The 24,127-nt window shown below is 63.0% G+C and overlaps 3 protein-coding genes across 14 annotated transcripts; 2 read left to right on the top strand and 1 right to left on the bottom strand.

The window, feature by feature from the left end:
• Positions 1-260: 260 nt before the first annotated feature.
• On the top strand, positions 261-2,812 carry TMUB1 (transmembrane and ubiquitin like domain containing 1). 7 transcript variants are annotated; one of them, XM_046019983.1, is made up of 4 exons: positions 291-378; positions 860-946; positions 1,287-1,705; positions 1,997-2,812. In XM_046019983.1, exons 3-4 carry the CDS (start codon positions 1,317-1,319, stop codon positions 2,346-2,348), a joined length of 741 nt encoding a protein of 246 aa, XP_045875939.1. In that variant the 5' UTR covers positions 291-378; positions 860-946; positions 1,287-1,316; the 3' UTR covers positions 2,349-2,812. The 7 variants fall into 7 exon arrangements, with proteins under 7 accessions (XP_045875936.1, XP_045875939.1, XP_045875937.1 ...); XM_046019985.1 differs by lacking the exon at positions 291-378 and adding an exon at positions 414-752; XM_046019980.1 differs by lacking the exon at positions 860-946 and having other exon boundaries at positions 261-378.
• Positions 2,813-3,094: 282 nt separating this feature from the next.
• Positions 3,095-7,511, top strand: FASTK (Fas activated serine/threonine kinase). Of its 5 annotated transcripts, none has more exons than XM_046021489.1 (10): positions 3,096-3,279; positions 4,063-4,482; positions 4,979-5,158; positions 5,298-5,437; positions 5,934-6,147; positions 6,252-6,411; positions 6,630-6,721; positions 6,803-6,938; positions 7,011-7,125; positions 7,290-7,511. In XM_046021489.1, the coding sequence occupies exons 1-10, from the start codon at positions 3,198-3,200 to the stop codon at positions 7,395-7,397; spliced, it is 1,647 nt and encodes a 548-aa protein (XP_045877445.1). In that variant the 5' UTR covers positions 3,096-3,197; the 3' UTR covers positions 7,398-7,511. The 5 variants fall into 5 exon arrangements, with proteins under 5 accessions (XP_045877448.1, XP_045877445.1, XP_045877444.1 ...); XM_046021488.1 differs by having other exon boundaries at positions 3,124-3,865; XM_046021491.1 differs by having other exon boundaries at positions 3,124-3,279; positions 4,063-4,301.
• Positions 7,512-7,602: 91 nt separating this feature from the next.
• On the bottom strand, positions 7,603-22,835 carry SLC4A2 (solute carrier family 4 member 2). 2 transcript variants are annotated; one of them, XM_046021053.1, is made up of 23 exons: positions 22,685-22,835; positions 20,325-20,438; positions 18,442-18,607; positions 18,050-18,291; positions 17,841-17,962; positions 16,496-16,731; positions 16,266-16,408; positions 15,112-15,292; positions 13,216-13,351; positions 12,966-13,131; positions 12,690-12,804; positions 12,361-12,545; positions 12,034-12,259; positions 11,680-11,895; positions 11,447-11,595; positions 11,117-11,311; positions 10,019-10,273; positions 9,813-9,902; positions 9,438-9,604; positions 8,622-8,875; positions 8,363-8,532; positions 7,936-8,109; positions 7,603-7,838 (listed from the first exon to the last, which is right to left on the bottom strand). In XM_046021053.1, exons 2-23 carry the CDS (start codon positions 20,373-20,375, stop codon positions 7,758-7,760), a joined length of 3,720 nt encoding a protein of 1,239 aa, XP_045877009.1. In that variant the 5' UTR covers positions 20,376-20,438; positions 22,685-22,835; the 3' UTR covers positions 7,603-7,757. The 2 variants fall into 2 exon arrangements, with proteins under 2 accessions (XP_045877009.1, XP_045877010.1); XM_046021054.1 differs by lacking the exons at positions 20,325-20,438; positions 22,685-22,835 and adding an exon at positions 19,693-19,757.
• Positions 22,836-24,127: the final 1,292 nt, after the last annotated feature.

Here is a 24,127-nt window from a genome sequence, read left to right on the forward strand (position 1 = left end):
CCAGAGCCTGCATCTGGAAACACGGGTGCTCTGACGTGTTCTCTCTGACGTCGGTTTTTAGAGTGACAGATGCCCTGGATGCCAGCGGGGGAGGTGGTGGGTCTTGCTGTTGCCCAGACCTCAGGAGAATGGCACAACCCTTAAGCCCGCCCCCGCGGCCCCTCAGCGACTTGCGGTCACCACGACTAGCCTGCGGATCCCCGCACGTGGGTCAGCAACGCGGAGGGCGGGAAATGCGCACGGCGCAGGACTACAAGTCCCACAATGCTCCGGGAGGCGGCGGCAGGGAAGGAGGGGGTGCCTTCAGGTGTCCGCGACCTCGGCGCCTCCCGCCCGGAAGTGCCCGAGGGTCCGCTATGGAGCTGGCGGAGCCGGGCGGTGAGTCCCCGCGCGGTGGCCGCGCCCACCCCATCGCCCCGGGCCCCTGCTGGCTCCCGCTCGCCCCGCCCCGGGTTCGCCGGTGCCCTCCCGCGGCTCCGGGGGGCGGGAAGATGGGAGGGGTGATGGAAGAGTTGGGGGTGGGGAGGGCCAAGTCTCGGATTCCCGGGCGGGCTCTCGGGTCCGCTTGCGGACTGGGTTTGGAGAGGCTTCCAGAGGAGGCGCCGAGTTCGGCCGCCGCGGGGTGGGGCTTGAGTAGACCCGAGGGGCCAAGTGCGGTGGGGGCATGGCTGCTCTCGGAAGCTCCGAATTGCCGACGGGCGGAGATTGACGTATGGCGTGGGGCAGCCTTGGGAAGCAGTCCCCTGCCGCGGGTGCGGTTTGGTTAAATGATAACGGGGGTGAGGGTGGGGGTGGGGGTGGGGGTGGGGGTGAGGGTGGGGGTGGGGGACATAGAACCCCATTTTCTTCCCCCTTGCAGAAACTTTAATGATGGAGGAGTAGATAAGCTTTGGGGTGAAATAGACGAAGGAGAAGGTGAACTTTGGGATAGTAGATGGAAGATTAGGTAAGCTTTGGGGTGAAGTTTGCTAAGGGTTGAATTTAGAGAAGTTGCTTAGAAGATCAAGGCCCTTACATCGGGATAGGGTTTGAATGAATTGGGGAGATGGTTAGGACCTAGAACTCAGGCTACAAAAAGGTAGGACTTGGGATTTGGTTATGGGAGGGGGCACAGGAGGGAGCTTTGGGACAACCGGCTTTCAGAACAGTGTGTGCCCTAGGGTGGAGTGTGGGTAATGGGGCAGAGGAATAAGGACCGGGAGAGTTCGGTGGGGTGGGGGCAGGAGCCTGTTGGAGTTAAGTTGGCCAGCGAGCCAGCCCCTCATGGGTTCTTTGTACCTCTCCAGCTCAGTAAGGTGGCAGGCAAGGCAGGTGCCATGGCCTTGATTGAAGGGGTGGGTGATGAGGTGACCGTCCTTTTCGCGGTGCTTGCCTGCCTTCTGGTGCTGGCTCTCGCCTGGGTCTCAACACACACCGTGGAGGGTGCCGACCCACTGCCCCAGCCGTCAGGGACTCCAGCAGCAGCACAGCCCAGTGAAGCCATGGCGGTCACCGGCAGCATCAGAGGGGAGGCCCCAGGAGCCGAGACCCCCAGCTTGAGACACAGAGGTCAGGCTGCACAGCCAGAGCCTGGCGTTGGGCTCTCAGCGACGTCGCCATCGCCAGACTCCCCCCAGGAGCCCCTAGTGCTGCGGCTGAAATTCCTCAACGATTCAGAGCAGGTGGCCAGGGCCTGGCCCCACGATACCATTGGCTCCCTGAAAAGGTAAGCTGGGATGAGGATGGGAAAGAAATTCTAAAGATTGGGGTGGGAGTCATTACAGACCCAGAAGGGCCATCGGAGAGATCTGAGACTTCCCCCTCCTTCTGCAGACGAAGGAACTGAGGTCCCCACGTCACACACTATCATTCCCCTTATAGCAGGAGGGGACCCCCCCTTAGAGGCCACCACCTGGGTGCTGGGTGGAGGCAAAGGTGAGGGGTGGGAGTGTTGGTCTGGGCAAGGGGCCAGGATTGCCTGAGGCCTGCTCTCTTACCCAGGTCCCTCTCTCCTCAGGACCCAGTTTCCCGGCCGGGAACAGCAGGTGCGACTCATCTACCAAGGGCAGCTGCTAGGAGACGACAGCCAGACCCTGGGCAGCCTTCATCTCCCGCCCAACTGCGTTCTCCACTGCCACGTGTCCACACGCGTCGGTCCCCCACACCCCCCTTGCCCACCGGGGTCAGAGCCAGGCCCCTCCGGGCTGGAAATCGGCAGCCTGCTGCTGCCCCTGCTGCTGCTGCTTCTGTTGCTCCTCTGGTACTGTCAGATCCAGTACCGGCCCTTCTTCCCCCTGACCGCCACTCTGGGTCTGGCGGGCTTCACTCTGCTCCTCAGTCTCCTGGCCTTTGCCATGTACCGCCCGTAGTGCCTCCACGGGCTCTCGGAAGCGTTGCTGGCCCCTCTGGACCTTGCTCCCCGCGACACACTGGGCGCTGCTGTCTACCCAGGCCCACCTCTCCGGCCTGCCTCTTCCCGCTGCCCTGGAGCCCAGCCCTGCGCAGCAGAGCGCTCCGGGAGTCGGCTGAGGTGCCCCCTTGTGACCTCCATGCCTCTGGGCCACCTGCTGGGGCTGCTGGCCCTCAGCCCCCGCTGACAGTTAGCTCCTCTGGGTCAGGCAGCTGCTGTCACTGCCTTGGCCCCGGGCAGAGCCAAGCTACACCCCTGGGCCCTTCTTAGAATTCTGCCCGAGGACCCAGCCACCTCTAGTCCCCAGTAGCTCCTTGGGCTGATTTGAGGACCTAAGGACTGCGAGGCGCTGGGGAAGGGGAGCTGGGAGGGTCAGAGGGATTGTGTGGAACATGTGCAGATTAAATGACTGTGAAGTTTTCACTCCTGGTGTGTGTCCGGGTGTGTGGCCCCGTGGGGGTGTTGAGCAGGGACCCCTTGCCCTCTGGGAGGAAAGGCGTGAAGGACGCAGACTGGGCCCTCCCCGGGGATCCCCAAATCACACCACCCGCCGCCGGCTTCCGCTCTCCCTTGGCTCCAGCCTCAGCGACCTGGCCCTTTGGCTCCGCCCCTCCGCCTCCGGCACCGCCCCGCCCCGCCCCGGCTCGGCGCGCGCAGCTTCCCGGAAGTGGGGGGCGGAGCGTGAGACGCAGGGGCGCGCTGGGCCTGACGGGAGCCACGTCTGTGCTGGTCGAGGGCTGAGCCGCGATTGGCGTCCGGACCGCTGTCCGGGGGTTGCTGGGAAGATGGCGGACTCGGTGGCCTGCCGATGAGGAGGCCGCGGGGGGAGCCCGGCTCCCGGGCCCCGAGACCGACTGAGGGAGCGACCTGCGCGGGGCCTGGGGAGCCATGTAGGGGTGGCGCCTACGGGGCGGGCTGCGGGAGGGCCGCGGGAGTTGGTGTTGGCGACCGTGACCACGGTCTCCTGGCGTTGCCGGGCCGGGGTGGGTGTGGGGGCCCCTGACACCACCGACTCCGCGCCATTGCAAAGCTGCGCGCTCGGGCTCCCCGGGCGCCCTGCGAGGTGGGCGCTGCGTTCTCGTTTCACGGGCGAGGAGGCTTGGGCAGAGAGACGAAGCCACTTGTCCAAGGTCATGCAGCTGGTAAGTGGGAGCGCCCAGCATGGAACCCAGGACCGCCCGGCTGCTGAGCCCGCGTTCCACCCTCCTTGCCGCTGCCGCCTCCTGCGGGAGGGGGAGGTGGTCGGGAGGGCGTATCGACGGGGCAAGCTGGGCTCCAGGCTGGGCACGACCACTAACCGGATCCGTGACCTCGGGCTTAACCCCTTTTCCTCTCTGGGCCTTGGTTTCTCCACCTGTGAAATCGAGGTAGTGCCAGCCCTGCCTGCCACCTCGGAGGCGTGTATGGAGCATCAGAGGAGATACGTAGTGCATGTGGACTTGCTTTGTAAATATCCCTGTGCTGAGTACACCGAAGGTGCTGTTTCAAAGGATGGAAGGAGGCGGAGAGGGGCGGGATGGGGAAGAAGACGAGAGCAACCACATGGAAGGGTGAACATGAGCGGGTTGCTCTGACCCTAGGGCCCCCTGAGTGGGCAGTGAGGTCAGGAGTAGATAGCCGGTGTTTCTCCTCTTTGGAGAAAACCTCACCCCCTTTTCTGGGCTGCCCCTCAGGGTCTCCACCCAACTCCATGCTTCGAGTCCTGCTCTCTGCCCAGGCCTCTGCTGCTCGGCTGTCTGGCCTGCTGCTGCTCCCGCCAGTACAGCCCTGCTGTCTGGGGCCCAGCAAGTGGGGGGACCGGCCTCCTGGAGGAGGCCTCCATGCAGGCCCTGTGCAGGGGCTACAGCGGCTTCTGGAACAGGCGAGGAGCCCTGGGGAGCTGCTGCGTTGGCTGGGCCAGAACCCCACCAAGGTGCGCGCCCATCACTACCCTGTGGCACTTCGTCGTCTGGGTCAGCTCTTGGGGTCTCAGCCACGGCCCCCTCCCGTGGAGCAGGCCACACTGCAGGACTTGAGTCAGCTCATCATCCGAAACTGCCCCTCCTTTGATCCTCACACCGTCCACGTGTGTCTGCACCTTGCAGTCTTACTTGGTGAGGAGGGCGTCTGGGGGGTGGGTGTTAATGGAAGAATAGAGAAAGACCATAGAAGACCCAAGATCACTGACAGAATTCACCTCTCGGGCTTTGCCAGGAATGGCGCGTGGCCGGGCAGGCTCGGTGCTGCTCCCCCGTATCCACAGCAGACAGCAGGAGTCCAGCAGCATTCGTTCCAGCTTAGCTAGGGGTGCCAGCCAGCCCTGATTCCTTCCAACACAGTGCTCTAGAAAGCCACCACTGTTTGTCACCGTTGGCGTGCGATGACAGCTTACTGCCGTGTTGGTGTAAGGTCTTTCCCCACAGACTGTTGTGAGACCTCACAGTCACGTGCTATTTCACGTTTCTCCGGTGCTTCTGCTCACACTATAGCAACCCTTCCATCCAGAACACGGAGACCCGAAAGGTTGGGAATCCAGCAACTGAACCCCATGACTGGAACAGAGCAGCACCCTGTTACCAGGGCTGCCTCCTCTGACCCTCTCCCTCTCAGGCTTCCCGTCAGATGGGCCTCTGATGTGTGCCCTGGAGCAGGAGAGAAGGTTCCGCCTCCCCCCGAAGCCACCTCCCACTCTGCAACCCGACCTGTGCGGTGGGCAAAGATTGGAAGCTGCTCTGAGCTGCCCTCGTCTCCTGAGGCGTCCCCGGCAGCATCTCATCCGCAGCCTGGCAGGTGCCGGAGGGGACTGAGGGCAGGTGGCGGGAGGGGCTGAAGACAGGAGGCGGTAGCTGGTGGTGTCTGGGCTGAGTGGATCTAGTTGAGCACTAGACCCGCTGGCCTGTGGCTCCAGCCTGACGGGTGTTCTTCACAGAGGCCAGGCCAGAGGAACTGACTCCCAACGTGATGGTGCTCCTGGCCCAGCACCTGGCCCGGCACCGGTTGCGGGAGCCCCAGCTTCTGGAAGCCATTGCCCACTTCCTGGTGGTCCAGGAAGCCCAGCTCAGCAGCAAGGTGGGCTTGCCTCCCGCCCTGCCACGCTCCTCTCCCAGCCCTCTTCAGTGTCGGGTCCGGTCCCCTGTTCCGCTTGACTGGCTGCCTCCTGCGGTGGACAACCAGCCAGGCTCCCTGCTCTGTTCCCTCCCCCCTCCCTGGGGTTTCATCTTTGCTCACCCCCACCTGGCTTGTCCACCCACCCAGCGTGTATGCCTGGTTCTCTGCAGTTCTCCGCACTCGGCGCTGTCTTAGCTTCGTTGAGCCCACTCCTAAGTCTTCGGGGCCAGACCCCACAGCGATGTCTCCATTGGTTTGATTAATCACATGGGGCTGGTTATGTTAATCAAGACACTGGTTATGCTGTTGAACTTCTGGTGTGTATGTCGGGGTAGAGAGATTGTTCTGCCTTTACAGAGACATTAGAAGCTCGCAGGCCAAGCCTCCCTGAGGTTCAGCTTGTGAAGGATCTTGGAGAACTGTTTCGTGCTGGGTGAAGGGCTGCTCTTCTCCACAGGTGGTGCAGAAGTTGGTCCTGCCCTTTGGGCGGCTGAACTACTTGCCCCTGGAACAGCAGTTTATGCCCTGCCTTGAGAGGATCCTGGCTCGGGAAGCAGGGGTGGCTCCCCTGGCTACTGTCAACATCTTGATGTCACTGTGCCAGCTGCGGTGCCTTCCCTTCAGGGCCCTGCACTTTGTCTTTTCCCCAAGTTTCATCAACCACATCAGCGGTGCGCGGACGGGGGGGCTGGCTGGGACCCTGGCGGCCAGTGGGCAGGGGGAACTGGGGGAGGGAGTCTGCCACCCCGCGAGCCTCAGTCCTGCTTTCCCACAGGCACCCCTCACGCCCTGATTGTGCGGCGCTACCTCTCCCTGCTAGACACGGCCGTGGAGCTGGAGCTTCCGGGATACCGGGGTCCCCGCCTTCCCCGAAGGCAGCAAGTGCCCATCTTCCCCCAGCCACTCATCACTGACCGTGCCCGCTGCAAGTACAGGTGGATGGGGCAGCAGCGGGGAGGGGAGGGGACCAGCCTGCAGGAAGCACAGAGTAGAAGAGCCGGGGGTCGCTGAACTGTCCCGCACTGACACCCTCTTAGCAGTCAGGAAGAAAAAAAGGAAGGGGGGGGGGGTCCTTGGGACATCTGAAGCCTTTGCCCAGGGTCCAGCCTCCTGACCCTTTCCCTGTTGGTGTTTGCCCCCTGTCCGGACTCAGTCACAAGGATATAGTGGCCGAGGGGCTGCGCCAGCTGCTAGGGGAAGAGAAGTACCGACAGGACCTGACCGTGCCTCCAGGCTACTGCACAGGTGAATTCCCGCGGGCAGGTAGCTGGCCGGGACACAGAGCCTCAGCTGGAAGCCAGTGGACCTTTCTCTCCCCCCCTCCAGACTTCCTGCTGTGTGTTAGCAGCTCTGGTGCTGTGCTTCCCGTGAGGACCCAGGACCCCTTCCTACCCTACCCTCCCAGGTCCTGTGCCCAGGGCCAGGCTGCCTCCCAGCCCACTACCCACGACCCTGCCCAGAGGTAAGGGAGGAGGGGGCGGGGGAGCCTCCCTGCCTGTGTGGACACCCCCGAGCCTCCGTCTGCCCCCTCCAGGGTGGTGCTCATGCTGCGGGAACGTTGGCATTTCTGCCGTGATGGCCGAGTGCTGCTGGGCTCCCGGGCCCTACGGGAGCGGCACCTGGGCCTGCTGGGCTACCAGCTTCTGCCGGTGAGAGACCTCCCACCATCCTGCCACCCCTCTGCCCAGCCCACTGACCATGTGGGCAACCCGCTGCTCCCCTCCCCTGCAGAGAGACCCCCCCCCACCATCCTGCCACCCCTCTGCTCAGCCCACTGACCCTGTGGGTAACCCGCAGCTCCCCTCCCCTGCAGCTACCCTTCGAGGAACTGGAGTCACAGAGAGGCCTGCCCCAGCTCAAGAGCTACCTGAGGCAGAAGCTCCAGGCCTTGGGCCTCCGCTGGGGGCCTGAAGGGGGGTGAGGAGCGTGCACATGGGGCTCAGGATGACCCCCCCCCCCCAGCGGGGGGGGGCGGACAATTTGCACTTTGGCTCTCTATATTTTGGTTTCTCATTAAAGTCCCTTTCCTTCCCCATCGTGCATCTCGTTTCTGGGAAGGGGGGTGGGCTGGGCCCCCCTCTCTCGCGTCCACACTCCCTCCCCACACAGAGACGGAAGGCCAGGGGTAGGTGGGGGGCCGAAGCGCTTTACTGTGGGGGTTGTATGGGGACTTTAAATTATTCACTTAAATAAAAATGAGGGAGGGGCCGGAGAGGGCCCCCCTCCTCCAGCCCCTGCTCCCTCTGTCCATCGGTCCCTTGGCTGTTGGTCCAGGCGGCAGCTACACAGGCATGGGCATCTCGTTGTACTCATCCACGCCCTCCCGCTCATCGAACACTGGCTCCGCCTCATTAGCATCCAGCTGTGGGGGGCGGAGAACAAGGAGGCTGATCCTGGCTTCAGCCTGGGCAGGGACCCCAGAGGCAGACGGGGGCCAGGGGAGGGGCAAGAGGCCTTACGCATTTCATCTCTCGCTCTGTGAAGATGCGCGTGAGCACCACCATGCGAAGGGGCACCGTGAGGATGAGGATGAAGGGGAAGGCCAGGGAGGCGGCCGTGGACATGACCGCCCAGAGCAGGGCCAAGCACAACAGCTGCAGGGCTGTGAACAGGTGCATTCGGAGGGTCCGAACCTGGGGGTGGGTGCGATATGACAGGTGAGCCCAGGCCTCTCCCCAGTGCTGGAGGGCCCTGGTCCCCGGAGGGCCACGCGTCTGCCACCTCCAGAAGACGGCGGACCCTTTCTCCCTCCGTGGGGATGGGGTGAAAGTGCCTTTTTGGGTGCTTACCAAAGCCAGGTCCCCACAGACCAAACGGGGGCTGGAGAGGGACCCCCGCAGGCCAGGCAGGGGCGGAGGCGTGGGGCTCTTCCAAGCGGGGTCTTACCTTCTTGACGTAAGTCACATCTGGGTGGTGTTTGGGGGGCATGAGCAGCAGGTGGAGCCGCTCGTAGAACTGGATCCCGTTGAGGGAGGTGACGCCCATGTACAGAAAAATTCCAAAGAGCACAGCCAGGGGGATCTGCCGGAGCAGATCCCCGATAACCAAGGAGAGACCTGGGGGAGGAAAGGGAGCAGCCGCTGGCCCCGGTGCTCCCCACCCCGCAGACCGTTCCGGGGAAGGGTGGGGCGGGAGTTGAACTCACCTACAAGCAGGGCAACCAGCAGCCCAGTTACCCGCTGCTCCTTGACCTCCTGGATCTTGGGCTTGTCCCCAGGCGCCACAGCCTTGCTCATGACAGTGAGCGCGTTGGCGTGAGTGACGGAGCGCACGGTGGCAGCGGCCAGCCAGGGCAGGCCAAAGAGGGCACAGATGCCGCCCATGGCCACGATGAGCAGCAGGTCCAGGTGGAAGCCGGAGCCCTTCTGCAGCATCCGCTCCTTCTTGGAGATGATCAGCCTGGTGGGGACAGGCGCGCCCTGATGCCCAGCCCGGCAGACCACCGGTCTTCCCAGAGCACCCCGTCAGAAACCTCTTGTCTGCTTCTGGAACCCAGCGGTGCCTGCCCATTCCGTCAGGAAGAGTTCTGTCGTGCGGCAAGGTCCACCCTGTGCCGCCCTCCCTGCGGTTCAGGACCGTTTCCAGCCTCCACTGTGCCCATCCCAGCAAACATCAATGGAACGTTCCACTGCCTACAGGATCAATTCTAGGGGTGCCTGGGAGGCGCTGCTGGTTAAACGTCCGACTCTTGGTTTCAGCTCAGGTCGTGATGCCAGGGTTGTGAGATCGAGCTCAGCACGGAGTCTGTCTGAGCTGCTTTCCCTCTTCCCCTGCCCCTCTCCCTCGTGCTCGCTCTCAAATAAATAAATAAATCTTAAAAAAGTAAATAAATTCTAGGGGCCAGCTTGGCACCCTGGGCTTCCCTCACTCAGTCCTCCGCAGTGGCTGGCCTCGCTGGGGTTCCAGCCCTTCCACAAACAGAGCTGTTCTGCCTGCGGAGCACCAGGCCAGAACCACTCACGTGGTGATCTGTGTCTCCATGAAGATCAGGATGAACACCAGGATGGCCGGCAGCAGGCTGGCAACCATCATCCACACGGGGAAGGAGCTGTTCTCCCCTAGGGGGTTGATGACCCAGCCCCGCTTCTCTGGGGCGGTCACGGAGACTCCACTGGGCACGCTCAGCTTCTGGAGGGCAGAGAGTGGGGCTGAGGGCTGGTGAGCTGTGGAGGGGGAGCCCCGAGGGGCACAGGGCAGGGCGAATGCCGAGGGCGTGCTGCAGAAGAGGCCTGGGGTCCGCACGGGTAAGAGGCAGCTCTGGGGTTGGGACGCAAGGGAAGATCTGGAACCCGGCGCTAGGCGGCATCTCCCCGCCGGTCCATGTGCTCGGGCTCACCTGGGTATAGGTATCCTCAATGCTGTAATCCACCAGCACCATGATGAGGATCGCGATGGGCACCCCAAAGTCCCCAATCACCCGCCGCACCTGTGGGCAAGCAGCGTGCTCAGAGGCCCCCCGCCCCGCTCCAGCCCTGACTCAGTCACCCCTTCCGGCGCCCCACTCCTCCCACCTTGCTCCCTCTGGCATTTCAGCCCACACACCCGGCCAGGGAAGAACCGGCTGTTCTTGAATTTGCGCAGGAAAAAAGCGATAAAGAAGGTGCCGGCCATGAGCACCAGTGACAGCAGGGCGGTGTTGGGCTGACCCCGGGGCCGCCCCTGCCCGGCTGGTCCCGCAGAGCTCCCGTTCCCCGGTCCCAGCGCAGCTCCTGTCGCACGCCATGTGGCGTTCTCGCTGCTGTCCACCTCGGAGCTGTTGGCGACCAAACAGCCGTGGAGGGGGTGCTCCTGGAAGATCTAGGGAGAGGACAGAGGGCGCCGTCAGCCCAAGCGGAGAGATTTCTGGGTGCAGACATATGCTGAGTGGGGTAGGCAGGGTAGGAGATGGCGGGCCTGGCCTTAAGGGGTTTGTTTTTTTGGTTTCTAATTTTATTTATTAATTTGACAGAGAGAGAGCGAGCATGCATACAAGCAGGGGGAGGGGCAGAGGGAGAAGGAGAAGCAGATTCCCCGCGGAGCAGGGAACCCAACACAGGGCTTGATCCCAGGACCCCTGAGATCATGACCTAAGCAGAAGGCAGAGGCTTGACCGACTGAGCCACCCGTGAGCCCCAGGGCTTGTCTTGTTGATCAAGAAAATGACTGATGACCAGATGTGAGCGAGGGAAACGGGATTCAGGCAGCTGGGGGGGGGGCGGTGGCTGCAGCCAGGCCTGGAGGGCCAGGGTACGGGGAGCAGAGGACCACGGAGCCGTGTCCTCTCCCAAGCCTGACATGGCCCGGCTCTGAGGCCCAGACCGTGACTGTGTGTGTCATCTCAGGGGCTTTCCTCTTTGATACTTCTGGACTGTCCGCCACTTTAACAAAACAACGTGTTACCTTTGTTATTAAATACGTGAGTTTTTAAGATCGACCTGAAGTCCCAGGATACATGTTGGTGCCAGAGAGGGCGGAGAGGGGCCAGAAGAACCAGCCTGTGCTCCCTGGGCTCCTTGGCCCACAGCCCAGGGGAGCTCCGGGCAAGCCTGGGGCTTCCCACCCCGAAGCGAGAGTGAGAGTGAGGCAGAAGGCGCCCCGGCTCCCCGCCAGTCTCGAGGTCTCAGCGCTCCTGACCCGGCTCTCCCAGCAGGGCCTGCTCACCTTAACCAGCTTGTAGAACGTCTCATAGATGAAGATGAGGGAGATGAGGAAAGCAAAGATCTCCTGGGTGAAACGGGACACGAAGCGCACCAAGAAGCTCCCCTCCAGGGCCACCATGAGCAGGGCCAGGAGCACCAGCCAGAAGCCGATCCACACGCGGCCCACCAGGTACTCTAGGTTGTTGCTGCTGCAGAACTGGGGGCGGGGGCGGGGGCGGGGGGGGGGGGGCATCCAGTCAGGGCCCAGAGCCCCGGGCCTAGCAAAGTGGGCCTGTCTGGGGAATGGGGCAGGAAGAGCCAGCCCTGCCCCCACCAGCCTGTGGGCCCTTACCGAGAAGAAGGCTTCCTCGAAGACCAGCAGGGGCCCGGAGAAGCCGATCACCAGCAGCGGCTGGGCCCCCAGCAGGCAGAAGACCACGCCCTGGAGCGCCGTGGACATGATCAGCTCCGACACCCCAATCAGGTCCTGAGTCTTCTCTCCTGGGGCGGCAGGACGCGGCTCAGTTGTGGGTAGCCGGGGCCGTGCCCTGCCCGCGCGGCCAGCATCCCAAAGCCTCGCCTTACCCAGCAGCCCCCCGAAGGTGATGGCAGGAGACAGGGCCGCGAAGTAGATGAAGATGACGGCAGCCAGGCACTGGGGGTCGAGCGCGTCCCGGAAGTCGCTCAGGTAGTGGGGATAGCGGCGCCGCACATCTCGGATCAGGCCCCCAAAGGGCCGGCCCGTCCGCCGGAGGGGATCGTCTTCCACTGCATCCGCCACCTCTACCATCTGCAGGAGCGCTGCAGCCCAGGCCTCCGTCAGGGCGCCCGCCGCGGCGGCCCCTCCGTGCTCGGCCCCTCCTCCGTGTTCACCCAGACCACCCAGCTCCGAGCCCCCCCCCCCCGCGGGCAGCGGCTCCCGGCCCCCCAGGCCCGTACCCTTCTCCTGCGCGGACTTGGGCTCCAGTCCAGCCCCAGGGGGCAACAACCGGCCCTGCTCCTCCCGCTTCTTGAGCATCTGGCGCTGGAAGTGGGCGACGGAGCGCAGCAGCTCCTCGCCCTGCACTTCGGAGGGCGGCAGCACCACGCTGCAGTCCAGGAAGGCGTTGATGGCGGTCAGCAGGTCGTCCCGCTCGTCGGCCAGGTAAGCTGCCTCGTGGAATTGCTGCCAAAGCAGGCCCGGCGCCGGTGAGGGTGCGGCGCGGGGGCCGGGGGTCCCGGAGCGGGGCCGAGGCGTGTCCCCACGGGCGCCGGGCAGGGCCTGACCTTGTCGGACATGAGCGTGGAGATGGAGCGGCCGATCTCGTGGTAGTCCATGTTGGCGCTGCTCGGGCCCAGAAGCAGGAAGAGGAAGCGCACGGGCACGGGCACCTCCAGCACCGCGTCCAGCTCCACCGCCTCCCGCAGCCGCACGAAGGCCATCGTGGGGCGGGACAGGAACTCTACGCAGCCTGGGGGCGGGGGTGCCATCGTGGGCTAAGGGAGGGCACAGAGCAGCCCCCCCCCCCCGCCCAGGCCCCCAGCTGCCAGCCCCAAGGTGGCACAAGGCAGGCCTGGCTGTCGCCACCTCCCACCCACAAGACCTGCCCACGTACCCACAAGGACCACTGTGGCCTCGGCGTTCTCGGGGATCTTCTCCAGGAGCTTCAGTTCGTGCTTGGACTTGGAGCGCGTGATGCCAGCCGGGGGGGCTGGGGGCGGTAGCTCCCGCTGGGGATGCCGAAGAACAGAGCTCAGCCCAGCCAGGCCCCCCACCGTGCACTCCCCCCGCCCCACAGTCCCCGCCACCGCATATCCACGCTGGGATCACGCGCGCTACTGGCCGCCCCCGCTAGCGGCCAAGACCTGAACCAGGGGGTGCCAACCCTCACCTCTCGTTCCACCTCTAGCCGAGTCTCGGGGACACCTCCAATGAGAGGCTCGGTGACATGGGGATCACTCTCGGCCCCCTGGCCGTGGTGATGCCCCAGCAGGGAGCCGAGGGAGCCGGCCGAGATGTTTCGAGGGAAGGAGAAGTCCTTCTCGTCACTTGGGTGGCTGCAAGAGCGGAGGGCGGTGAGGGAAAGAGGGCAGCGGTCACGGCGTGGGGCGGGCGGGCAGGGGCAGGAGGTGCGGCCTCACCTGTGTTTCAGGAGCAGGGCCCGCAGCACGTTGGCTCTGTCCTCAGCCTTGATCTGGTCGGAGATGACCATCTGCTCCACCACCTGGTGGGCCACCCCGGGCAGGGTCTGCTGGTCCAGGTCCAAAAGCACGGCCCCTGGAGGAAGGACGGCATGGACGGGCCCTCCTCCCCAGGCACGGAGCGAGGGCAGGGGGTGGAAGGGAGGGAGAACCAGGATGAGGGGGCACAGCCCAGGGACGGAGCACTGGCCTAGAAACCAGTGAGCGCGGCTCAAGACCCGAGCCCCATCACGTCTCTGACCTGTCCTGTCCGTTCCTTCCGACCCGCTCTCCCACAGGGATGTGGTGGGGCTCAGCAGAGGCCACCGAGGCAGGGCCCTCCCACAGGCCCCTTCCAAGGAGGACGCAGCCTCCGCTGTCCCTGAGTGGACAGCATGCCAGGCTATCCACTCAGGGCTCACTCAGTGAGCCAACATGCTGCCTCCTCTAATGTCCACACTAGGGTCCTAGTTCTGCCCTCCGGACATGACACGGCCCATCTGTGGCCTTGAGCCATCTGAAGATGTCAACCTCTAGCCTGGCCTCCTCGACTTCCCCCAACAGCTGCTCATGGGACAGTTTCCAGATCTTTCCACTGGTCACTGCTCTGAATTATTATTATTTTTAAAGATTTTATTTATTTATGTGACAGACAGAGATCACAAGCAGGCAGAGAGGCAGGCAGAGAGAGAGGGAGAAGCAGGCTCCCTGCTGAGCAGAGAGCCCAATGCAGGGCTTGATCCCAGGACCCTGGGATGATGACCTGAGCCGAAGGCAGCAGCTTAACCCACTGAGCCACCCAGGCGCCCCTCTGAATTACTATTTTATATAGAAATGGAAATCCTTTCAAAAGTGACCAGATCATCTTTCTGTCGAGGTCAACTTGTAGGAACGCAGAGCTAGACAACAAACAGAACCATTTAAACAAAAACGGGGGCGCCTGGGGGGCTCCATCAGATAAGTATCTGCCTTCAGCTCAGGTCCTGATCTCAGGGTCCCGGGATCGAGCCCCTCGGCTGGGGGCCCACTTCTTCCTCTGCCTCTGCCCCCCCCCCCCGGCTGGTTCTCTGCCCCCCACCCTGTGGTCTCTCTCAAATAAATAAAATCTTAAAAAAAAAAAAGGGTGCGACAACTAACAGAACCAAAGGGCCCTGAGCAGCCGAAACAGAGGTCACAAAGTCCAGCGACAAGGCATGTGCGTGTTGGCGTCTCACGCAAAGCCTGACAGCTTCCCTCAGAGCCCGTGTACTCCTGGTTCCGAGGCGGTTCTGACAGCAGGTTTCTGAGTCCTCAGCTGCCTTCTCACAGTAACTGGGAGTGACTTCTCCAAAGGGAAGGAGGTAACAGACACAGAGCAGAAACATCAGAGACCTAAAGAGTCTGGTATCTTGGTCATAGCCTTGGGGGCACCGGGCCAGCTCAGTCGCGAAAGCATGCAACTCCTGACCTCGGGGTTTTAAGTTCGAGCCCCACGATGGCTGTACAGACGACTTAAAAATAAAATGCTAAAAAGAAAAAAACCAAAAACCGCACTTTACAGAGCCCTATAGATTAGATTAGATCATTTCAGAAAAGTTTCCATCCACATATCCCGAACATACCAGCTTGGGTTATCTGAAAACATCACTTTAAGGAGCCATTTGCTAAAAATGCTAGATAAGAGAGCGGTGTCAACCCTGCCCTGCAGTCACCAATGACAGAGCCCAGCCAATGACAGGCTATATGACGTCAGGAGACGAGGAGGCGCCTTCCTGGGCTAGGGTAGCATTACACACTGGGGGGCTCTGGTCCTCCGAGAACAGGCTCAGTCCTCGAGATTTACCCGGGGCGGGGTGGAGGCAGCGCAGGGCAGGTTACCGTGGGCCAGGGTCCGGCGGAGCTCCAGGAGGCTGCGGAAGGAGAGGGAGGCCACATGGGGCTTCCCCCAGCGCTCCGTCTCCTCCTCCACATCCTCCTCAAACTTGATCCAGCGTGCTGTTTCCCGCCACTGAGGCTCCTGGTTTTTGTCCAGCAGCAACTCATTCAGCTCCACAAACACCTTCGGATAGAAGACGAGAGGGCGCAGCAAGGTCAGAGCCAAGGGGCCCCAGGACTGCTCTCCAAGACAGCCAGCGTCGGGGTGGGCCTGGGAGCTGGCACGGCCCCCAGCACCACACAGGGCACGGGCCTCGCCAGATCCTAGCCAATCTGATTCTCTCTTTGCCTCATCTGTAAAACAGCAATATTACTAACCACCTCAAAGGCCTTTTATGGGGACTCAAAAGAAAGCACAAGAACGCTCAGCTCCGGACGTGGCGTAGCACGTGCTTGATGAAAGATCACCGCGCACGCGCACACCGGGATGCTGTGCGCTCCCGCGTACACCGGGATGCTGTGAGCTCCCGCGTACATGCACTCGGGACACGTCGTACTGAGCAGGACGCCAGCGCAGTCACAGCGGATGGTGCTGAGCAGAGGCGCGAAGGGAGAGAGCGCGGACAACGTTCTGCGTGTGGGCAAAGTTAGCCGGCTGTGTACATGTGCAAAAAGTCACGTGAGCACACACTTAGCCCCAGTGCATTTCACTGGATGCTGACAGACCTCAATAAAAAAGGTCAAAAAAATCCACCGGAAGGGGTGGGTTTGAGGACCAGATTGCTGGAGCCTACGATGGGTGGTGTCCCTGAGGAACTGCGTGATCTTGGTCAATCACTGCCCCTCACCTATGCTGACATCCCCCGGGCTGTGAGCTCCTCTACACAGCCACCTCTAGCCCAAAGGGTCCTCATGCTCCTCACGGCCAGCCGCCAGAAAATGGCCAGAATATAGAATCAACAGTGTCTGAGATGTGAATCAGAATCCTAACACCCGAACCAACCACGTCAAGGACTCTCGTGTGCAGTGCACAACCTTCACAACTGCAGATAGCAGCCCTGGTATTAGAGATTATTGCTGTTGGGTGCGGGACAGGGAGCCTGTGGGTTGGACATGGACAGGGAGATAACGGAAGGGCAAGTCGTGGCAAACAGTACCTCATGGGGCTTGTGGGGGGCCCGGGGCCGGGCCCGAGGCGTGGGGCCGGGCTCTCGCCCTTCCCGGCCGCCCTGCCCAGACGCCTTGGCATTCTTCCGCACCAAGTGCCGCCGCACTCCGGGAACGTCCTCAAACCGGTGACCTACGGGAGGCGGGGGCCAGGGTGAGGCTCCCGCTTTCTCTCACTCCTGCTCCCACCAGCCCTGGGCTTGGCCCAGCCAGCACTCACTCTTCATGAGGTCTAGGTCAGCGGTGGCCAGCGTCTGGGCCTCACTCTCGTCTGTGGGCACTCGGGGCAGCAGTGCCTGCTCGGCCCCCGTCATGCTCCCAATGCGTCTCCTCTCCTGCAGGTTATAGCTTCGGTGCCCGGGCTGCGCTTTGGTCAGGGGACGCGCGGACGCTCCCCCGTCGTCACCCCCTGCAGTGCCGCTGGCCATAGCCGTCGCCGCCTCCTCCACTGGGACTCTGGACAGACAGAGCCGCCGTGAGCCAGAGTCAGGCCAGGGGGATGCCGGAGGAACCCGGAGAGGGGACCCCACGTGGACCCACCTGGACTCGCGGTGGGCATGCACGGGGACCGGTGAGCCCCCCACAGGCAGGGGCAGCCCTGCTACCGGGCTCTTCACACCGGCTGCCTCAGACCCTTAGGCCCTCCCTCAGCAGCAAAGAGAGCCGAGCCAGCCACTGCGCCCAGCCACACCATTCTAAACTGCTCCTAGCCTGTGTCCCCCATTCCCGACAAGAAGAGCCCCCGTCAGGCTTTCTTCCCCTACACCCGCCCCCAGTGCTCTCGGTCCCGCTGGCACCCCTGCCCACGGACCCGACCCACTTTTCCAATGCCACTGCGCTCCCTGAGCCTCCTCCGCCTGCCCCCGGCCCCTGGGCTGCCCGCCAGCGCAAGCTCCCGCCTCGAGCTCCTGCAGACGGCCACCCTGTGTCCCCAGCGAGTCAGACGGCCCCATGCCCCACCCCTTCCCTGCAGCCCTTCACGCTGCCTGGCACCTAGGAAACAGCGGGTCCACGATAATCGTGACCTTGAGACCCAGTTCAAAGTGATTTCCTCCAAGAAGCCTTCTCTGGCTAGCACCCCCAAACTCCAATCCCCCACTGATAGGGACCAAACCTGCCCTTCACCATAGTGACTTGTGTGAGGCCATTTACCACGGTGGACTGGCAGCTCCCCAGGAGTGAAAGGGGTCTCCCAGGCTTCTCACACCTTTGGGGCCCCATGTTACCGATCGGATGTTATCCAATCCCCGATCCGGTGCTCCGTGCCACCCTACCTGACGTCACAGGCAGGGGAGGAGGTGCAGGGGCTTCGACTGCACACCTGTCCCGTGCCGGAGTAACCCATGCTGAAACCTTATTTCACACCACCCTCATCCCTGCAACCATCTTGTAAGAAAGTTCTGTTATTCTCGGTTTACACAGGAGAAGGCTCAGTGAGGTTATACTTGCCCAAAGGGGCAGGGCTCGGATTTGAACCCTGATCTGAAGCTCCCGAGGCTCATGCTTTTTCCCCCACATCACACCACTGACAGCAGGAGGGGAGGGCTCTATCTGGGGACACCTACCCGGTCTGGGCCCCTCTGCTGGCCCGGGGAGCCGCCTCCTGGTGGGGCCGCACTGGTGGGGGAGGAGATGGACTGGTCCTTTCTGCCTTTCGGTCGGCACCTTCGTCCTCCTGGAGAAAGAACTGGAACAGGAACCCATGGGGGCAAGTGAGGCCAGGCCAGGAACCCCGAAGAGACCACCCCCCACCAGGAGCCCTACCCCAACTCACTTGCACAGAAGAGGGTGTGGAGGCAGGTGATGGCTGGGTGAGTGCCCGGGACCCCTCGGCCTCACTGGCCTCATCTTCATCTTCCTCCCCCTCCTCAATGGTGGGGGTCTCCCCAGTCGGGGAGGCTCCAGGGCGCCTGCGAGGCTTCCGTCCTGGGCCCTGGGGTGTCTTGCGGCGGCGGGTGTCCGGAGGCAGGTGGGTGGACAGTGGGTGATGGATGTGGTGGGAGGACTGGCGGTGGTCTGCGGGGAGGAGGGACCTGGCTGGAGGTGGGCACAGCTTCCTTCCCTGCCATCACGGTCCCGAGCCCTTCCCACCAGACCCTGGGCCCCTTCCCTGCTGGACAGGCGACCCTAAGAGCCCTCGCCTCCCCCTCCCCATCGCCCTCTCACATTCAAAGTCTTCCTCTCCATAGCTGCGGCCTGGCTCCTCTCCTCCTCGGGACCCAGCCTCCTGCAGGATCTCCTCGAACCTCTCCACGCCCAGAGTGCGGTGAAGTTCGTCTTCCTCCTGCTCAGGGAACCCAGGCGCTCCAGGGCCCAAGCTCTCCGGCTCCGGCTGTGAGGATGCAGGGGAGGGAAGGACACACAGGGGCTCACCAAGAGTTGTACCCCGAGACCCCACCCTGTGCCATGCTAGAGCTCCAGGACCCCCCCGGCAGCCTTCGCCCCAAATGCCAAGGACCCAGAGCCCCACCCCCACTGGCCCCACTCCCCAAGCAGCCTTCCCCTAGGTTCCAAGACATCTGAACCCTGTTCTAGGGCAGGAGAAAAATCTCAGGAGGAATCCTGAGTCTCCAGCCCGGAGGTAAGGCGTGGGAACTGGCCAGTTCACATGGCTGACGGTGCACCAATTCCCTCTGCCTGGAGCACAACTACCGGCCTGAAAAGTAACTTCCGGCAGTACCCAAGCCTACTCACCTGAACCCCCTGAGTCAAACTGAAACCTAGCCCCCAGACAGGAATCAGGAATGCAGCGTTTCCCCTTGTCAGGAACGCCCCCCCCCCAACGGCTGCACCCCACCGGGCCTGGGGCCCCTCGGCTCACCAGCCCCGCCCCTCACCCCCCCCCCACCTGAGTCATACTGCAGGAGAAGAGCGGCGGACTGCGGGCAGTGGCGGCGGCTGGCGGCGGGGCTTTGGAGAGCTCAGCCTAGCTAAGCAGCCTGCTGCCTGGCCACGGTCTCTGTCCAGCACACCCCCCCCACCCCGCCCCACCGGTCTCAGCTCCCGGCACCGCCAAATATTTGCTCAAGAGCTTCTGGACCTCAAGGGCATCAGGATCTCCAAGGGCGGGGTATGGAGCCCCCCTCCGTGGCGGTGCCAGTGGCCAGAGCAAGGAAGAGCCAAGGGGAGGAGGGCTAAGAGGAAGGCGGGTCCCTGGGAGACACTGAGGTGGGGACAGGAGCGGCAGGGAGTGGCAGGGATACTGGACACAAGATACAGGAGTCAGGGGCTCGCTTCCCACCCCCTTCCTTGCTTCCACGCCCCCCCCAATCCCAGGAGCTCTAGCCCTCTTCCCCAAGCTCCTGCTCCACTCTCACCGGAATTAGCAGCGGGAGGAAGGCGGCGAGAGGCGGCTGAAGCGAGTGAGCGCGGGGAGCTAGCCAGGGTGGGGGCAGGGGGGTTGAGAGCCCCTCGCACCTGAGGCCGCAGGAGGAAGTCCATGGCCGGCAGGGGTGAACTCGGGAAGGAGGGGGAGGGGACCAGCCCGCGCCCCTTTCCCAGTCACGTGCCCTGCTGGGCCAGATGGCCAATAAGGGGCTGATTATGGCACTTGGGGTTAATCATTACACTCCCCAGGAAAATCAGGAGGGGGCCACGTGGGGCAGTGGCCACGTGGGGCCGCGCAGGGCGGGCCCGGCGGCACGTGGGGCCAGGGGCGGGCGTCAGTGCAAGCAAACTCTGCCCAGAACCGCTGTGTGAGGACGCTGCCTCCTCTAAGGCTGGGTCAGAACGGGGTCACCAGGTTAGAGACCCAGGTCCCCAAAGTTCCTCTCTCTCTGGGGCTAGAGAACCACCCGGATCGTCAGGAAACAGCCTCGGTTCCCTCCTGGAAGTGGCAGGACCGCTCCACCAATACCCATCTCAGACCCGTGAGACCCAGGTGGGGCCAGAGGAGGGATGGCAGCACCCCTCCTCCTGAGCTCACACACACATACATACACACACACACACACACACACACACTCCCCAGTCTGCCAGTGGACCCTCCCCAAGAGCACGTGTGGCGGGGGAGGCGCGGTGGGGCCGCCAGCCCAGCCGGCAATACTCACAGTACAGAAAGGATCTGCGCCCGAGGCGGGGTGCCGGGGGGCGCTGCTCATGGCCAAATCTTAGCCCTTTTCACTGTCTCGGCGGCTTTCAGGGCAACAAGGCGGCGGCATAACCTGGTGGGGGGGACGGATCACGTGAGAGCAGAGTGCCAGGCACACAAGTGCCCCAGCCTTGCTTAGCCTCCCCCCCCCCCCCCGACCCCAACACACGTCCAGCCCGGGGAAGGTCAGGTCACAGGAACTTCCCCGCCAGTGGGCACCGAGGGGTCTCCCTGCTGCTCAGAAACCTCCGGACTGTGAAGGGCTTTAGGATGCTCCATAGAGGCCAGAGAGCAAAGAAAAGAGTTATTTATAGGAAGAAAAGAAAAAACAGAGAGAAGACGATGGGGGGGCGGTGCAGAGGAGGCCACAGAAGGCCAAGTGAGGTCGCAGAGAAGGTGGAAGAGACTGCAGAAAGGGGGGGCAGGAGTCAAGGCCCAGACCTACAGAGAAAGCCGCAGAAATCAGGATGGGGAATGCAGGAGGAGGGAAGGAAAGGACAGGCTGAGCCAGAAACGGGAGCAGTGACCGAATTGTGGCAACCGAGATGGGCCGAATGGGAGAGGGGTTTCCTGGGGAAAGGGAGACACCCCATGGAGCAGAGTGGGGAGGAAGGAAGGGAGAGACTGGAGAGAGCCCCAAAGAGCCAGCACGGGGGTGGCAGAGACCCCAGACCCAGGGCTGGGAGGAGACACAGGACTGCGCCCCCTCCCCTGATGAAGGAGGCTCCCTGGGGGAGGGGCAGGAGCCCAACTCCACTCACTCAGTGGGAGGGAGGGAGACAGCGGCCACAGGCAGGACAGGCCTTTATAATGGGGGAGGGGCACGTGACGAACTGGGAGGGTGGGCACCGGAACCCTGAGGTTCAGCCCTAAGGGGCAGTGCTGATCTCTCCCCTCCCCTAGCCTGAGGCCAGGAAAATCTGAGTGGCAGGGCCGCTGGCCTCCTGACTGTGACTGTCGGGGTGTCTCCGGAGGGCACTGTGTGGGGTGGGGAAGGAGAACAGCTGTGGTTAAGGAACTTGCCCAGGGCAAATCGGGGTACTCATTCCCAGTGGGGGAAGCAGATGGGGGGGAGGCACTCCAGGTTCTCAGGAGTACTGAAGCTCCCCAGTGTGTTGTTGGGGGAGGGGATCAGGGCTGATCAACTTAGGGCTCAGTCGGGGAAAAGACAGGTCAGTGCGGGGTCAGACAACATAGGTCTGGGGGGTCAGTCCAGCGGGGGGAGCCTGGAGCAACACATTCCTGGCAAGCACTCCCGACTCAGCTGACACTTTCTTCACCTCCCCCTAGCAGGTCTCAGGCCAGGTCACGTTTGGTGTGGGGGAGAGGGATGCTGGGGGGAGGGACCCCGGTCTGAGAAGGGTGCCTGGTGTCTGGAGCACCTGCAGGGGCCCCACTCCTACTTCCAGGCTGTGCCCTCCGTGTACTCCCCCCCCACCTCCCCACCCCCCCACCCCCCCCCACCCCGCCGTCCCAGAACACAAAGCAGCTTCTGTCCAGCGCATCGGGGCCGATAATCCGGGGTGGGGGCACATTCCGGGGACCAGTCCCGACCGGCCCAGAGGATTAGCATCTCCCCCACTCCCGCCCAAGGGATTAGCACCCTGGACCCCCACTTGGGCATTAGCCACCCCCCAAGTAAACTCGTACATTCCACAGCTCTTCGAAGTGCGGCTGGTGAGGGTGGAGTGGCGGGCGGAGGGAGGAGGATAAAGTGGCTTTCAGACAGCGCCGCCCCCAACACCAAGCAGGGGCTTCCCACCTAGACAAGCCAGCCTCCCCCTCCCCGAACCCCAGTCAGGTCCAACTCTCCCGACTGGTCTTTCCCATCCCCACCCAGTCGCTCCCTCTTCTGCCTGACCCCTTGTCCTGACCTGACCCGCCACCCCCTTCCTTCCCTGCTCCACCTCTCAACACGGAGGTCCGGGGCAGCGGCCCAGGGGCACCCCCAGCCTAGGCACCCTGGACCGGCCTTAAGAAAAGAATAGAGGGTCGTAGGGGAGGGGTGTCGTCTGGAGCCCGCCCAGGAGTTGGGAAGGCCGGCGGCGCCTCCGAGACTACCCCCTCCTGGTGGCAGGGGGCGCGGCACCCTCACTTTAGGTAACTCTAATAAGCGGACCCCGGATCCCGCTCCGAACCAGCAGTCCGCGCGCCTCCGCATCCTTCTCCCCAAGACCTCGCTTCCCCGCGCCCCAGTCTCCGCCCCTTCCTCCACTTCCACTCCCTCCCTGCTCCGAGTCCCGAGTTCCCCCCTTTCCTTCCCCCTCCCTTCCTCCCTCCGCCGCCCTGGCCCTCCTCCGCTGCCACCTCTCGGCTTACCCGCTTGCTCTGGACTTCGTGTCCCGGAGGTCTCGGGGTCTCTCCCCCTTGTTCGGCGCCCTCGCGCGCTCCCGACGACTCCCTAGTGCCCACCTCGGGGCGCACCCCCGCCGCTCCCAACTTCTCCCAACTCAACTTTCCCCCGCGCCGCGGCCAGGCCAGCCCCCTGCGTGCGCGCCCCCCGGCGCACCGTGCGCGGCCCCGCCGCAGCGGGTGGGAAGGCGGGGAGTGGGGGCTGAGACCCGTGGACGGAGGCGCGCTTCCAGGCACCGCCCGGCACCGGGAACCCGGCGCTCCAGCCGCCAGCCGTCTGTCCCGCTCGGTCCCGTGAGGCAGCCGCCCGGGCTTCCCCGCATGGGACTCGGGCACCCCGGGGACGCCGTCTCTTGGCCGCATTAAGCACTTCTGGGCGGAAAGGAACCCGCCTCACGCTGGCTATCCCAGACAGGAAAACGGGGACACAAGGATGATCGGGAAATTCCGGGCGGAGGAACTTGAAATACGGATGCATCGGGGTCAAGATTCTTCCCCTACCCCCCCACTCCCCAGTAATCCTCAGTGCCTCCAGGATAGGCCCTGTCTTTGCTTGGGGGTTGGGAGGGCGGTAGCGATAGGGTCGATGGCTCCTGGAGGTTGGATTCCCATTACCCTGAGCTGACCTAGACTTTCCGAACCGGGGAACTTCTGCCTCAGTGATTCCCTGCGGCTGCCTCCCTCCTCGACCTCTGTTATAATCATCACCTGCCGCTGAAGATTTCTGTACTTCTGGTTTTCTCAACTAAATTATAAATTCTTCCAGATAAAGAGTATACTTTTTTTTAAATATGCCACTAGGTGAAGCACAGCATTGTGTATGCAGAGAACGTTCTGAGATAAACAAGTTAATTGACAAATGTTTATCACCAACTATGGTTCTGGTGCTGAGGAGTGCTGTTTGGGGCTGTTTTTGTCCAGTTCACAACCCTCAAGAATGCAATCATGAGACAATTAGAGAGGAGCGCAAGAAAATCTATAATCAACTCCTTAAGGGATGAGGTCAAGGCTGCTCCGAGTGTAGCATCTGTCTGTACTGCTGTTGTGTTGAGGGCGGTAGTCAACCTGCCAGCCCTCGGCCACACCCTGGCTGACTCCGGTGGGCCCGGGTTCTCCAGGCTGGTACGGAGGGACGCCCAGCGTTCCAGCCAGCTTGCCTCGGGACGTCACAGTGTTGCGAGCAGCTGCAGTCGGGTGGGCTCCGGGACGACAAACGGGGCCCAAAGGGCAGACAGGGGTCTCTGGTGTACGTTAAATCCAGGGGCACACCTGCCTCTCTTCCCAGCTCTGTGTTCAGCTGGTCCCTGCGAAGTCGTTATCAAGGCATGGCTCGGAGCCATTCCCCAATCAACGCTGAGGTCTCCAGATGGCCTGAGGAGAGGTGGGAATCCGTACTGCTGTTGTCAGGAG

This window comes from Meles meles, chromosome 10, assembly GCF_922984935.1.
Source record: "Meles meles chromosome 10, mMelMel3.1 paternal haplotype, whole genome shotgun sequence".
In the NCBI taxonomy this organism is placed as follows: Eukaryota; Metazoa; Chordata; class Mammalia; order Carnivora; family Mustelidae; genus Meles; species Meles meles.